We start from the raw sequence: 14,699 nt of genomic DNA on the forward strand, positions 1-14,699 counted from the left end.
TCTGGTGCATGGGGACATTTGTCCCTGGACGTGGGAAATGCAGGGGTAGCTGCACTCGCTGGGGGGCAGGTAGGAACTTCAGCAGCAGAGGCTGCAATAGGAGATGAACAGCATGCATTTTGGGGAGCATCCACACTGAGCTCTGCAACAGAGAGAGCTTCCCAGACAGGGCTGGGCTGGCTGAGATTGCCAGGACGATGGAGTCAGCAGCATCCCCCATCAAGCTCCCTGTTGTGGGGGTCCTAGAGATATGCCCCTGACGTGCTAAATGAGGCGCATCTAGGAGCCCACAACTTAAATTTAAAGGTGGTGACTCCTTGTCCTGTACCCTTCAGCCACAGTGACCAGTCTATCACCATCCGCTGTATAACCACCCTTCAGGTGTTTGAAGCCCTACGGCTCTAGAGATGTACCCCATTCAGCAGAAACTCTTCTACTTCACCATGATCACAGCCTCCTGCCAACAGAAGCAAAGCAGCCAGCCCAAAAGACTGAGGAGTCATGCGCTGCCAGAGACAAAGATGCCGACCTGGTCCCTGGAGCTGGAATGGCAATTGCTAATTTATACCCGGGCCCCGGCTGGCATAAGCAAGAGCCTGCAACTCGCAGCTGAGACATCTGTCACCACGGGAACTTGGCGTCGGCCGCATCCCAGAGACTCACGCTGATGCTGATAGCAAAGAGCACAAAGTGCGCTGTCCCGCCCTCACCTCGCCAGCTGTCCCGAGTGCACTCGTTCTCAGTTGTTGTCTTCTGCAACAGGGTCACTTGGGGCTCCTGCACCTGCCTGAGTGGGGGAAGAGGACTGCGCATTGCTGCCATGAAAGGGGCAGGGAGGGCTTGTGACTCCTTGTCCTGTCTCCTGCAGCCACAGTGACCACACAGTGATCACAGTGTATAACCACCCTTCAGGTGTTTGAAGCCCATTATCAACTCCCTCCCTCGGTTTTCTCTTCTGCAGACAAAATCATTCCCGTTTTTCCAACCTTCCCTCGTGTTTCCTTGACATTTAACTATTTTTGGTGCTTGCCTCAACAAGCTGACTGATTTTTCGTAGGGGAATGTTATGCATAAAAGGGCACAGGACATCGCCACAGCAATGCAGCCACTGCACACCTGACCTGCTAGCAACCACTGGCCCTTTCTCTTTTATGCTCAGCGGGCAGAGTGAGAAGAGATTAACAGCCGCTTTAAACCAAGCCATTTCATGCACATGCCAGAGCTTCTGGTGCAATGGGTCTCTGGGATGCTAGGATCAGGACCTGGGCTGGGCACACCCTGTGATATTTTACAGGCAGCAGATACTTTACCAACAAGACCTTGATATCCAGCACTCTGCCACATTAAACAGCTAAACCCCACATTTGATTCATAGCTTGTGAGATTCTGCACCAGCCGATAACATTCTTCTGGCATATTGTCACGTCTGAAGAAAGATGAGGAGAACAAACTCTCTGAATGCTGAAGACAGCAGCAAGCTGGAGTCCAGATTTTAGAGGCTTGTAAACATTCATTTGCCTTGAGATTTGCAAGTGTGCGCTTGCAAGTGTGATACAGATCATGGATACCCGTTGCCTATGAAAAGCGGATGCAACCAGTATTGTGTTACTTGGGTTTGTGACACAGGCAGGGGTTCGATAGTTATTAAATGTTCAGCTCTACCTAAAAATTGTGAGGTGGAGAAATGGAGTGCAGAAAAGCAGGCAGAAAAACCGCTGAGCCTTCAAAAGGATCCACAAGATCCCTCTCAGAAGGCACAGCCATGCAGCACCCAACAGAAAAATTGCTTGTTCCCTGGGAAAAGGGCAGGGGAGACCATGGTACTGCTGGCAGGGGATTTATGAAGGTCGGATATGTTCGGCTGATTCTGGAAGGAAAATCATTCCCATGCTCCGGAGAAAGGCAAACCCCACCATAGTCCTGCCCATTCTGATCTGGGGGGAAATTCCTTCCTGACCCCAAATCTCAAGATTGGTTTGACCCTGGGCACATAGGCAAGACCCTCTGGCCAAGCACCAGAGAAATAGGTACAGCAATGCACCACAAACTCCCTCCTATGTGGGGGTATTGGCAGAAATCAGGTTCTCTCTTTCTCACTCTCTCTCTCCCAGACAAACAGTGAAAAAAACTAACACCGGCAGACTGGCAGAAATCAGAAAAGGCCTCTGTCTCTCCTTACTGGAAGCACCTACAACACAAGCATCGGTCGTGACTAACCTCCAAGGACACCAGTTGAAAGCCAGTTCTATGAGAAAGCCAAGGAAACCCCCGGGTTGGCTTCCTGAAGATACCACCAGCAAGCATCAAGTTGCCTCTTCAATACTTAGAGGACAAATTCAGCCTGCCTTTGCCCACCCCAGAGAAATCCCTGGGGCTGAAGGTGTTGCTTAGTGCAAAATCTGGTCCTGTTTTCCCAGGTTCTGCTTTTCACTGAAGACTCAAAGAAAAGCCAAGGGCCTAGTTGCCAGGCATTCACTCTCCCTTTTGAGCAGCAGATGAGTGTCTCTGGGTTTCGAACATCTGAAATATGTGAGTGCCCTTTCTTTCTTCCTGTCAACAGAAAATCTGTCACGTTGGGACATCTGCTCTTTGAAAACTTTTCCGTGAGTGCCAGACTGGAGGCGGCGTTAATGCATCGGATGATAAGAGATGCCGGGACGCTTTCTGTCGGTCGCTAAAGATGCTCGCTGAGTGGAGAGCTCAATCAAATTTTCGCACAATACCCTGACAGGCATTGAGAAAAGTGAGGAGCAGAGCTGCTGTAGATTCACACCAGGCTGAGCTGGAGAGTGGGGGGGAGCAGCCCTTCCAAAGCAGCATATTCACAAGCTGTCTCCCAGTTCACAGGCAATCAAGATGACTGATCTCACTCGGGTCAGGGGTCTAGGCCAGTGACCAGAGCTCAGCTTTGCAAAGACTCCTCCAAAAAAAAAAAAAAAAAAAAAAAAGGATGAGAAGTGAAGGAGCCCTCTTCAGTGAATCAACAGCACAAAGGAGAAGAGGGGCCTCCATGGAAGGCTAGCAGCATGTGCACACACAAAAAGGAGAAAACGGGATGAAATTAATGCAAAGATTAGAGTAGGTTGAGTTGTGGGAGCATTGTCGGTGACAGGAGTATGCCCCAGCGCTGCATTCAGATGCACAGTACTCACCCATTCAGCAAACTTCCTGCATCATACTACAGCCTGCATGACTATATTCGCTATGGGGTGCATTGTCCTGGCCCATATAGAATGAATAACTGTTTCAGAGCCACTTGCCAGTGCACCGACAGAAAGGAGCTTTTGCTTCAAGTGGTGCTCGTTGGCTTCTTTCCAAAACCATCCTGCATTGGGAAGGGAGAGATGTTCAGACTAAAAAGAAGTGGGGACTTTGTAACAGCACGTTGGAACCAAGTGACAACCTGGATTCCCCTCACGCCATGTCTTGAACTCCACACTGAAGGTCTCTAAGTGCTGTGGGGTTGGGGCAAAGCATATTGATGCAATTCTTTAGCCTGTGGGAGGCCAGAGTCAGGCCAGATGATCACTGGAATTTGTGCTTGGCAGGCATGTGCTGGCACACGGAGATCTCTCCTGGCCAGGGTTTGGGTCAGATGCTGAAGGTGTGCCCTTGCTCAAGCTCTGCAAATTCTCCAGAACCAAGGCAGTAAGATAGAGCACAAAAGCGACTGGTGCTTTAAAAAGGGGAAGGTAAGTTCATTACTATGGGAGAGGCTGATAAAGAGGCTGCATATCTAACTGTCCTGTGCTCATTACCCAGATCCTGAGAGGTAGGCTGGCACCTACCTACCACTGATTTCAAACGTCTCCTGTTGATTTAAGTGGGAGTTAGGACTCCCAGTCTGTGTGGCCCCGAAGTGGGTAACTTAACCAGTGGCGCAAAAGACTACAGACTGGCCCACCCCCTCAAATGAACACCCACAATTACAGACCACAGATGAGCAAGGCAGAACTCCAGTCTAAGAGTTCACATGAGCACAGGGACTGGTCCTGAACCCAACCCAAGAGAACGGGCCTTGGCTGCCCTGTATCCTGTGTACTGCCTACCTGAACTGGTTAGCGATGCTGATTAGCTATGCAGGCAGTAGCAGGATGTACCCCACACGCTCCCTAAACCATGCTCAAGGTCAACAGGGTGACAGAGTTTCAGTCTGGAATGCCCCAGACTTTGCAAGCTTTGACATATCCAATGTGTCCTCTCAAGTGCATATATAGAAATACACATGCACACACACATGCATGCACATGCACGCACACACACACACACACACACACACACGTGTGCACACAGAGGCATAGCATCTATGTCATCTCTAAGACTCCCAAGTGGTGTGCAGGGGCTGAAGTGCACTCACACCCCACACTCCAAAACCCATTTGAAACGCTCCTATAACTCATTCCTAACACTAAGGCACACAAAGACACAAAGTGGTGAGGAGGAGGAGGACCTGCCTTCCCCATTAAGGGTTTTCTAGGGACTTAGAAGTGACATCGAATTTGGGGCAGGGTACATGGACATTGGTACACAATGCTAGTGAGACCAAAGAAGCGTCATGCCTACCTGACCAAAACTAAACCCCCGCCCAAGCCTGGCCCTTCCAGAGTTCAAGGGCTCTTAGTCTTCAGTCCATGTCCATCTCACAGAGAGGGCTCAAGGGGGCCAGGCAGAACCGAGACAGGGTTCTGAGCTTTCCCACATCCAAAGATGTTTCAGTTTGGCCCAGTGCTGCAATTCAGACCAATCAGCTCCCAAGTGGAGCTAAGCAAGCGAGAATCGTGTCCTCATTACAGCTGGGGGAACTCTCCCAAAGTTGCTTGCACACAGCCAGCAGCGGAGCTGACAATAAAACTCAGGGGCCAGGCTGTCTGCTGATGCAAGAAGATGCTACTCCACTGACTCCTGCAGGATTGCCTCCTTCCTGCGCAAGGAGAGGCTGGCATCAGGCTTCCCAACTCTCTGCTCTAAACAAGACCAGCTCTTCCAAATTACACTGTTCAATGGCTAGTTAGTGTCTGATACAGAAACTCAAACCTGGAGCATTTAAATTACTCTTCAGATACAATAGTCACTGTGACTAACTGCACTTGGTGGGTGCGCCCAGAAAGTCTTTCTGCGTGTTCAGGATCCCAGAGGATCATTCAATATTTAAAGAAAAATCCATGGAATAAATACAATTGAAGTATTTGGTATTTTACCACATGGATATGCAGGGCAGACAGGAAGGAGAGCTCTTCATTGCTGTATAGGAGCCCCTGCCCCTGGTAAGGGATGCAAGTGCTGCTAGAGGAGATGGGAAGCCCTTGGAGAAAGGGTGAGCAGGAGTCTTGATGCTCTCAGCTCCAACCTGGCCACTGGTGCAGACTTATGGGGGAGAGGCCCCCCACCCCAGGTAGTCCACCCTAACCAGCAGGTGCATCACCGAGGCGACATGGTGGGGTGTTCAGGGAGTGGGTTATAAAAGGAGGAACAGGCATCCTTTTGGAGCTGTCTGAGGATGGAAATCAATGTCTTTCCTATGCAACATTTTGGAGGGATGCTCATGACCCTGAATCAGCCTCTGAAAGGCCAATGGGATGAAAGGAAGTGCTAAGAAACCCATAGCTGTAGGCTCGCAGCAAAATAATCACAGTCACACACGATGGGAGGGGACGTAGGTCCGGCAGCGTCAGCTGGCCTGTAATGGCTGCAAACCCATCTGGTGGGACACAACCGTCTGATCTCAACACACGATCCCAGCACAGGGTAGAAGAGCCAGGATGAGGATGATGCCCCTTTTTGTTTAGCTGGGCCTTGTGCTTTGTTTTGGGGACTCTCCGTGCCGTGTGGCAGAGGCAAGGTCACCGGGCAGGCTCTGCAGAAGCTGCATCCAGCACTGAAGTGCTTCCTCACCAGGGAAGGGCTATCTCACTCCCCAGCCCTATTAGTATGAAGCTCACTAGTGTCTGATGCCAAACGGCACTTCCAGCACCAGGAGATCAGGCACTCGGATAGACTAGCATCTAGCAGAAGCACTGGAACGAAGCACAACTAAGCGCACGCGTGCTGCAGGAAACAAGACAGTATCCAAGTGTATTTACTGTCAGATATTTTCTCCGAGGAGAATCAACACCAACCCCCTCTTGCGGGAAGTCAACCGAGAGACACCTCCGCACACAGCCGTCACTGAAGAGTTAAAGAGGGAGACCGTTCATCAGCTCAGGTCATCGAGAAAAGCAAGCGCCACCTGAGCCCAGGGTCCTGCTGAAGCCCCTTTTCAGTGGAAGAAACGAAGCCCCTTAATTACCATTTTGTAAATAAAATCTTCTTGGAAAATCAATATGTAGAGCTGCCTTCTCCGGAGACATCGGCCTTTGTTACTGGCTGTTGCAGCAATCGCAGCCTTGCTGCCCAAACCCCTTAATGTGATTTATTTCTAGCCTGAAAATGACCCCCCTGAACCCACTGAGCACTGATTGGGTCAAATGAAGGAAAGCAATAACCCAATTCCCACCCTGAAAGGTTTATTACTTCTAGCCTCATCTCCCAGCACATTTCAAATGAAGCCCCTAAAATATCCAATAGTAAGCGTATGCCCAGCTCACATCAGCCATGCAAGTAACCATCCAGATGCCATCGCAGCCATAGGTTTTCTTTCAGGTGCGTCAAATTCAAAAGCGTGGGAATTTGCTGGGGATGAATATTGCTCCTTTCAGCTCCGAGGAACCCATTCAGGAGGGCAGCTCTGGACTTGAGTGGGGAACAGTCGTGCTTTTCTTGCTGTACCCGGCAGCATCACGTTCCGACAGTCAAAATTGCCTGAGATCACTTTGGGAACGATGCTGGTGAACTGGTATCCTCCAATCAAGACACCAGGTGGCAGATCCAGAGCTGGTGAAAATGGGAACAGCTCTATCGGAGTCAATGAAGCTCCCCCAGTATTGGCCACCTGCAGATTTTTGTGGCCAGCCCGCTTCTGGACTGGTCCCTGCATCTTCCATTAGAAGCTGGGCACACCATGAGAGTCAATCCAAGCCCAACTCTGTGGCATAGACCCAAGAGCAGAATTCAACCCCTGTGTCCATCAGATGAAAGCAACTGAGCCCATCTAACGCGGGGCTACTCCAACAAACACTGACTCCATGGCTTGGAACAGGGGTCCCATGGCCAGGACTTTGTCTTAGGCCTCCAAAGTGATTTTAATTCACAGCCTTTAATGGCAAGCCCCACCATTCCCTCCATCTGAGCCTTCATGCATTTTTCATTAACAATCATCCGTTATCCAGCGCTGCCTTTGATTTTTGCTAAACATCGATCAGCTATTTTACTCCCACGCAGCTGGTGTTTTCCAAACATAACCACCACCTCTGGAGAGGGTACAGGAGGATCTTTAATGTTCATATACCCAGAATCTGCTGTGTGTGAAAGAATCAGCATTCTCATTTTATGGATGGGGAGCAGGCAGTATATTCCAGGAAGCTGAGGTGCAGAATTTGTTTTAGTGCCCAAGAAGACTATCTCTTGGTCATCAAGTGAGTCCCTGGACCCACCCGATTATACAGCTGGTAGCTGTATTCCCTGATCCTTTGATAAGTGGCTCAGTAACGCATGGAAGAAAGGGATATGGTATGTGAAGGTTTTAGTCAGAAATAGCAAGTGTTGGTACCTACCACCTTGGCCAAAATATCCACCCCACCCCAAATGCCAGCTAGAACATCAGGACTGCTGTTCCAACAGGAAATCTGACCATGTCTGGAAAAAGAGGATCAAGCTTCGATGAAGTTTATGAAAATTAAGAGGACCTAATGTTCCTATGTGAGAAAGTGTTTTGCAAACATGGCAAAACTTCCATGCTTTAAAGGTGCATTTCCCCTCCCAGTCTCTGGTCTCCTGACAGGTCTTTCAGCTACCACCTAGCTCCTACAAACACACCCACATGCCCCTCCAAAAGGCCCTGGACTTCTTCCTCCAACCCTTACTCCAGGGAGAAGGAATGTCTTGAGTAGGTAGTTTAAGTGCTAATGTACCGGCAGGTTCTGTCCTGCCAGGATTAAGAATCCCAAGAAATCTCGATACAAGCTGGAGCGTGAAAGCAGAAGAAGTGATCCCAAAGTCAAAGGACCACTCCATCCTTCCTTCTCAGTGGGACCTCCACCTATACACACGCCTTCAAAAGCAGTCCTGTTTGTCTTGCATCCAGACAATTAGAAAACATGGCCTCAAGATCCAGTTTAACCCTGCTCTAGAAGATCAGTCCTGGACTGGACTGGTCTCAAGAGCTAAAAGTGCAGGGGAAAGCCTTCCCTTGGGGATGGGATGGAGCAAAGGGCCCAGAGGTGCATGGAAACACCATTTCCCTGACACCTCTGCAGGATCAAATGTCCAATCTAACAGCCTCTGTCTCCAGAGGAGAGGGGGTCTACAAAGCCTCATCTTCCCCAGGCTGTAATTCAAATAAATGTCTGTGGTGCCAGGACAGCTCTGCACTGCCCATCAGGCAGCATCCTCAGAAGAGCGAGGCTAAGCCAGTGGGAACATGCAGCATTGCTGTAACCAAGGCGTATCATCTCCTGACTTGGCCTTCTGATTGCTGCCTACCATGGGAAATGAATAAAGGAGGAGCACAGGACTTCTGAAGTTTCTCAAGCCTTGTGCCTTGTTCTCCCTGTGCTGGAGCTCTGAAGCCCCTATACACCAGCTTAGTAGGAGTTGGAGGCTACAGGGTCTCCTTGCAGTTGTAGCATGATGCCTGTGAAGAGTCTGCAGACTGCCCTAAACAGAGCTGACTGGTACCTCCATTTAAGGCACCAGGTTTGGGGCTGATTTTCCCCAAGGTGCTAACAGGGAAGCGGCAGCTCAGATATACTACCAGGAGCTGAATAACCCCCAATTCTGCCTTTAGGTTTGCAAAACCACAGTCTGACATGAGCCCAATTGTTCTGGGTGAGGAGAGAGAGACAAAACTATCCCCAGTTTTGTACTCTTCCGCCTCCAAGTCCGATACTGGAGCCTTTCCAGAGGCTAATGCAGGATCACAGAGTGCAACTGGGGCGATTCCCTGGGTGCTGCCCGTTTATCTGGGGAGGCTGCAGGCAGCAAGAGCAGCATCTCAAGCGGAGACTGCATGCTCAACGCTCAAGGGAGGGCAACAGGCTCCATCTGACTTCATGTCAATCCTCTGGCAGCCCCGTTCCCAGGCGCTTCTGCCATTCGGTGTGTTCGTGCATCATCCCTCACTGTGTCATTTACAGGAAGGGGCTTGTTCCTTGGATACATTTTTGCAATCAATTAGAGCACAGTATGACTTGGGATGATTTAGTCTTTCTTTAAAAACCCCCTTTGGGGGCATTCAGCCCTTTACGACGATATTAAGGAGAGTTTTAATCCAAATGAATTTTCGAGGAAACCGTGTAATCTAATTTAAAAAGCTCATAGTGCAGTTTAAGAGCTTCATTACTATTAGACTCCAGATCCATCATTACATGGACAAATATTTTCCAAGTGCAATTGACTGATAAATCCAAAGGCCTAATCATAAACTGACTCTGCCTGGAACTAAGCGGGTTACAGCACTTAGTCATGCACGCAAGAATGAAACAAAAGGACAAGTCGAAAAAGCTCTTATGAGGAAAACAAGCCATCGACTTGCTCTCCTCCATTCATCCTTCCCTAGAGCAACCAGCCAACCCAGAAGCAGACTTCCACTTATATTTCAGTGGCTTTGGGAACTCTGCCTACCATTTCCCAAAGGTGTCAAGCCCAAGTGGGCCACACTGATTCAGAGAGTTGCTGGCATCCTCAAAGGATGGAGCGTCCCAAAGCCTAGGACACTATTCATGGCCTTCTTCAAGTAATGGAGAAAAATAGCCTTGCCAGGGAACCAAGCTGAGATCCAGAAGGCGCACACAGATTCCACGTGAAACCTTGGCAAAACCATTAGATTCTTTATGACTCAGTTCCTCGATGTATAACCCGGCATGGATAATACGTTCGGTCTCTTGTCCCTGGCGTTCTTGCAAAGGCAGGTACAGTCTCTGATGCCGCGTGGGGCTCTGGTCTCTGCTGGTGCTGTAGGGTGTGCACACCAAAGTCACCGTGTCCCCTGGGGCTTTATAAAGTCTCCAGCCTGGGATAAAAACTCCCCTGAAGGCGGAGAATCTCACTGTCCTTATTCCAACTCCTCGCCCTCAATCATTTAAAAAGGCTTTAAAAAACCCTGGCGACATAACATGGGGAAGCTGCATGGTTGCAAAGCTTTAGAGGACACAGCCATCCTTTTCCCAGGAAGCAGATACAGCAAGGCCCACAAAAGCTTTTCCTGATGGACTGAATGGAAGGAATAGGCTTTTCCCAGCCAGCAACTGCATTCATGCATATGCATTTGTTAAGGTAGGTAACAGTTATACCACACCAGGGACTATAAAACTCGACTGATAATTTAGGTTTATGGCACAGCTCCTGTTATTTTTTAGCATGTTGCTTCGTGTTATTTCCATAGAAACTACGCTGCCAACTTGTAATTTTCACACTAAGCACATCCCACCGTGTTATTCCCACAATACAAACATCACTGTACTTTAGCATGGAAATGCAGTTATTCAGTGCTTGCTGAAAACTATTCCCTGGTGAGATAAAAGGCCTAAGTTTAGCAAAAGCCAGCTCCCAAGCCAATATTATCTCAAACAGGGGTGTATCCATGTGCATTTGCACATACCAGAGGTCAAAACATACAGACTAAAGTGTGGTTTGACTCTGAGGACTGACTGTGTGAGAATGGCAGGCGTGGATTCAGCAAATCAGCTCCTAGGGCATGCTCGGAGTCCTCTCTGCTTACTTCAGTGAGTATGTTTTCTCCCATTCAGCCTGAAAAGCCAAGACAGAGATGGGAGTGGAGACCTTTTTCTGGCTTGTGCATCATCAATATGATTTTAATCAAAGGTCCTGATCCGATAAAACCCTTCAGCACGTGCTTTAAGTCTATGAAGCACAAGCTTTAGTGCGGGGCTGCGCTGCAGCCTATGTGAAATCTACTGACTCAACGCTGCAACTCAACTGCCTTCAGGTGATTATCTGGACAACCTGACCGGGAGCAGGAGAACTGGGCAAGCGCGGACGCTGAGAAACCTACACGGGCATCACAGACGGCAGCACCGATCTTGCAGAGTCTTCATTACATCACCCTACCCAAGCCAGAAAGAGCCCATGCAATGCTCACATCCCAGGGATACTTGCACGTACTCAGAGCACCTTTATACCTGTGAAGGGACGGCCATCACACAATGCAGCCAAACTGGAAGCTTTCTGCTGCCAGTTCCACAAAATCTTTTTCAGACCAGGCCTTGCCCGTCCTGTGCTGGATGAAGCAAGCAGACAAGCTTCTGACCTGAGCAGGGTTGTGCTCACAGGCATACTCTCCGATGAGTCTCGCAGTCAAAGAGCATAAGATGAAAAGCTCTTTAGAGATGGGGAAATGAAGCAGGGAGAGATGAAGTGACTTGGTCAGGAACAGCGAGGGGGTCTGTGGCAGAGGTGGAAACTGAATTGAGATCTTCTGCCTTCCAAGGCAGGCCCTGAACCACACAGCCTTACTCCCTTTCTGGTCTATTTTAGCAACGTAATCAGTAATGGTATTTTAATACAGGGGGATGCGAGTGTTTCTCCCTACGCTCCTTCCAGGCTTAACTGTTACAGTAATGGCTTTCAGGGGAAATTTCCCTTCAAAACCACCTTGGAGAGTCTTTCCTTGCAGACGTGGCATTCAGAGCGCACACGTGAAAATGACCCATTGCTTCTGCTGTAGACTCAGTCTGAACTAAAGCATTCACTCTTCAAAGCAAGCAAACAGTAAGAACAGAACTGCTTCCAGATCACTCTTTTCCAGTCTCCGAGTGGAGTGTGAGAACTATCGTCCGGTGCGACAGGAGGCTATTATTAACCAGATCTTCAACTAGACAGGATAGATTTTGTTCCCATCTGCTCAAAAAGTAGAACAGATGCAAAGTGCTGTCAGTCACTGGGACTTAGGGAGGCTGCAGCAGCCACTCAGAAGTGACTGAGCAACACAATTGTGACAAATTAGCCTTAACTATTTTCCATACCAAAGACAACACCCATGAGAAATTAAGTTGCTCTCCTGCTCTTACTGATCCCACATCCGTAACTAAATCACATGAAATCTGTTCATAGCAGCAGTGCACTTCTGACCAGAATCGTTTAAGGGCCATTGATGGTCCTAAGACAGCGGTGCTCAATCATTTTGCCCAGTGGGCAGTGCCTGGCCTGTCTGGGGGCCACATTCAGCTAGTGGTCCCAATCTGGTGCCTGGGGAGGGTGTGGAGGGACCCTATCCAGCCAGGATCTGGCTGTGTAGGGGTAGGGGGATGCAGGGAGGGAACATGACTCAGCCCTGACCCAGCTGCATGGCAGGGAAGGAGGCATTGCCTGGCCCCTACCCAGTCATGGAGGGGGAAGGGGAAGTGGCCCAGCCCTGATCCAGTCGCGCAAGGGAAGGGGTTTTGGCTCAGCTCCAACCTGCCATGAGGGGCTTGGGAATTTGTCAGTGCGGGCAGGGTGATGGTGTTAATTGCCATTGCTCCTCTGCTGCCAAATTTCCCAACCCATAGGAAGTCCCTGGGCTGGATGCCATGGCTCTGCAAGGCACACTTGACCTTCAGGCTGGATGTGGAGCACCCCTGTCCTCAGACATGAGAATACTGGGCATACTTCCACCAGCTTCACCTACTGAGATCTGTGCAGTGACTCCCAATGGACATGGGTGGGACACAACAGCATGAATGCCTCTTCGCGCCCAGCTGAGCTTCCGGCTGTCCCCCGCAACCTGAATTCAGCAATGCCGAAAGCTGTTGCTGACTGATTTACCTGTTGTTATTCTTCAGTTTAACATGATCACCAGGTTCCAAGATCTGCCCGTTCTTCAGCCAGGTGATCTGAGGCGGGGGTTCGCCTTGCGCCAAGCATGTGAAGATGGCAGTGGTCCCCACCGGCCTGGAAATGGACTGAGGATGCTGCACAAACTCGGCAGGGGCTGCAAAGAGAAGGAAGGCAAAGTGTAAGGTGACCGTCCCGTCCCACTGGCATCAAACACATTCTAATTGCTCAGTATAAGCTGGCCCTCATCTATTTTGTTAGCGCAGCACCATCAGATAAAGGGAACCATGGTAGTTTATCGGCTCCAAAGGTAGCTGGGTGGCGGGGGGGAACGTGACAGGCAAGCATGGTCTCGAGATCACTCTAGATTGTGCTTGCCCATCTGTAACCATGTCTGTAATCAGCTAAATAATAGAGCTGGGCTGCTTTATCGGGGAGAGAGAATTTTCAGTAATTGCACGAGCTGCGGATGCCAGGCACAGTAATCAGTTAACAGCCCATCGCCTTGTGGGCTCAAGAAATCTGGGCACGTGCTTGTTTACAGGGGGGAACGCTCTTACCTTATCTACACAGCCCCGACTGCCATGGCTTTGCAGTGCTGGTATAGCACCTTGTGCCAGTGGCAGGCCAACCCTGGCCTGTCTGATGGAGGCTATTTAAAAATGACAAAAGAAAGGACCAGATGGAACTTAATTGACTGCAGTTCATTCAAATGCAGCGACAAAAATCACCCCAAGACAGAGAATATTTCTAAGGACCTCAGTGCCAGTGCCCCTCTCACAGTCTGCCATGCCCCGTCTGCACTAAACACAGTCAAGAAAAGCAAATGACATATCAGCTCTGCGCTCTCTGTTCAAAATCGCCTCGAATGGCTGGACCTGCAGATTTGGAGGCAGGACTCGTGGGTTCTAGTGCCAGCTCTGCCACTGGCTTGTTAGGTGCCTTTGGGCATGTCGACTCTGAAACAAGTACAATGGCACTTAACTGCTAATGACAGCAGGAGGCTTAATTAATGTTGGCAAAGAGCTTTCAGAGGCCTGAGTACAATTACGGCAATTCTCTAGCTCCCTGCCCCAAAGAGCTTATAGCTAAGTAGGCACAAGAAGCAACACGGAGAGACAGATAGCGTGGGGAGCACAAGGAGATAAGACAAACCAACACCGCAGTGCATTTCCTCACCCCATCTGCACCAAGCCCAAGGAGAGCGTGAGCTCATGTACTGTGATGTTCATTCAGAGATCTCGAAAGACTTTGCACAGGACAGGAAGGGTTATTATCCCCATTTGACAGATGGGAAAACTGAGCATTGCAGGGGGAAGTGACTGGCACAGAAGTCAGGGGCCGAGGCTGGCAGTAGTACTCTCGTCTTTGACTCCCAACCCAATCTGCTTGCAACCCCACAGCCTTTGCCAGCTGCCGGCATTTTGACAGCAATGCATGGAAGAGCTTTACAAAGCAGGAAGCTTGGAGCATCAAAAAGGCAAACAAAACGCTAGGGATGATTAAGAAGGGGGTTGTAAGCAAAACAGACAATATCAGCATGCCCTTACAGATCCACTGTATGTCCACACCCCAAAGCCTGTATCCCGTTTTGGTCTCCACACCTCAAAAAGGAGAGAGAAGAACCGGAGAAGGTACAGAGAAGAGCAACATGGATGATCAGCGGTATGGATGGGGCTTTCATATGAGGAGTGACTAGAGAGGCCAGGCCTATTAGGTCGCTTGAGAGGAGACATGGTAAGGGTGTACAAGATATTAAATAGTGAAGAGACAGTAAGTAGGAATTTATTATTAGCTGTCTCACAATACAAGAACTAGGGGTCACGAGTTGA

General features: G+C 49.6%; 1 protein-coding gene across 1 annotated transcript in view; it reads right to left on the reverse strand.

Annotated features, from left to right (window-relative positions):
• The window catches only part of IGDCC3 (immunoglobulin superfamily DCC subclass member 3), a 166,399-nt gene that overhangs the window by 23,292 nt on the left and 128,408 nt on the right, over positions 1-14,699 (reverse strand). The window contains exon 7 of the mRNA XM_025199553.1: positions 12,859-13,024. Coding sequence (XP_025055338.1) covers positions 12,859-13,024 — 166 coding nt within the window. The remainder of the gene's footprint in view (positions 1-12,858; positions 13,025-14,699) is intronic.

Source organism: Alligator sinensis, unplaced genomic scaffold (genome assembly GCF_000455745.1).
Source record: "Alligator sinensis unplaced genomic scaffold, ASM45574v1 scaffold210_2, whole genome shotgun sequence".
Classification (NCBI taxonomy): Eukaryota; Metazoa; Chordata; order Crocodylia; family Alligatoridae; genus Alligator; species Alligator sinensis.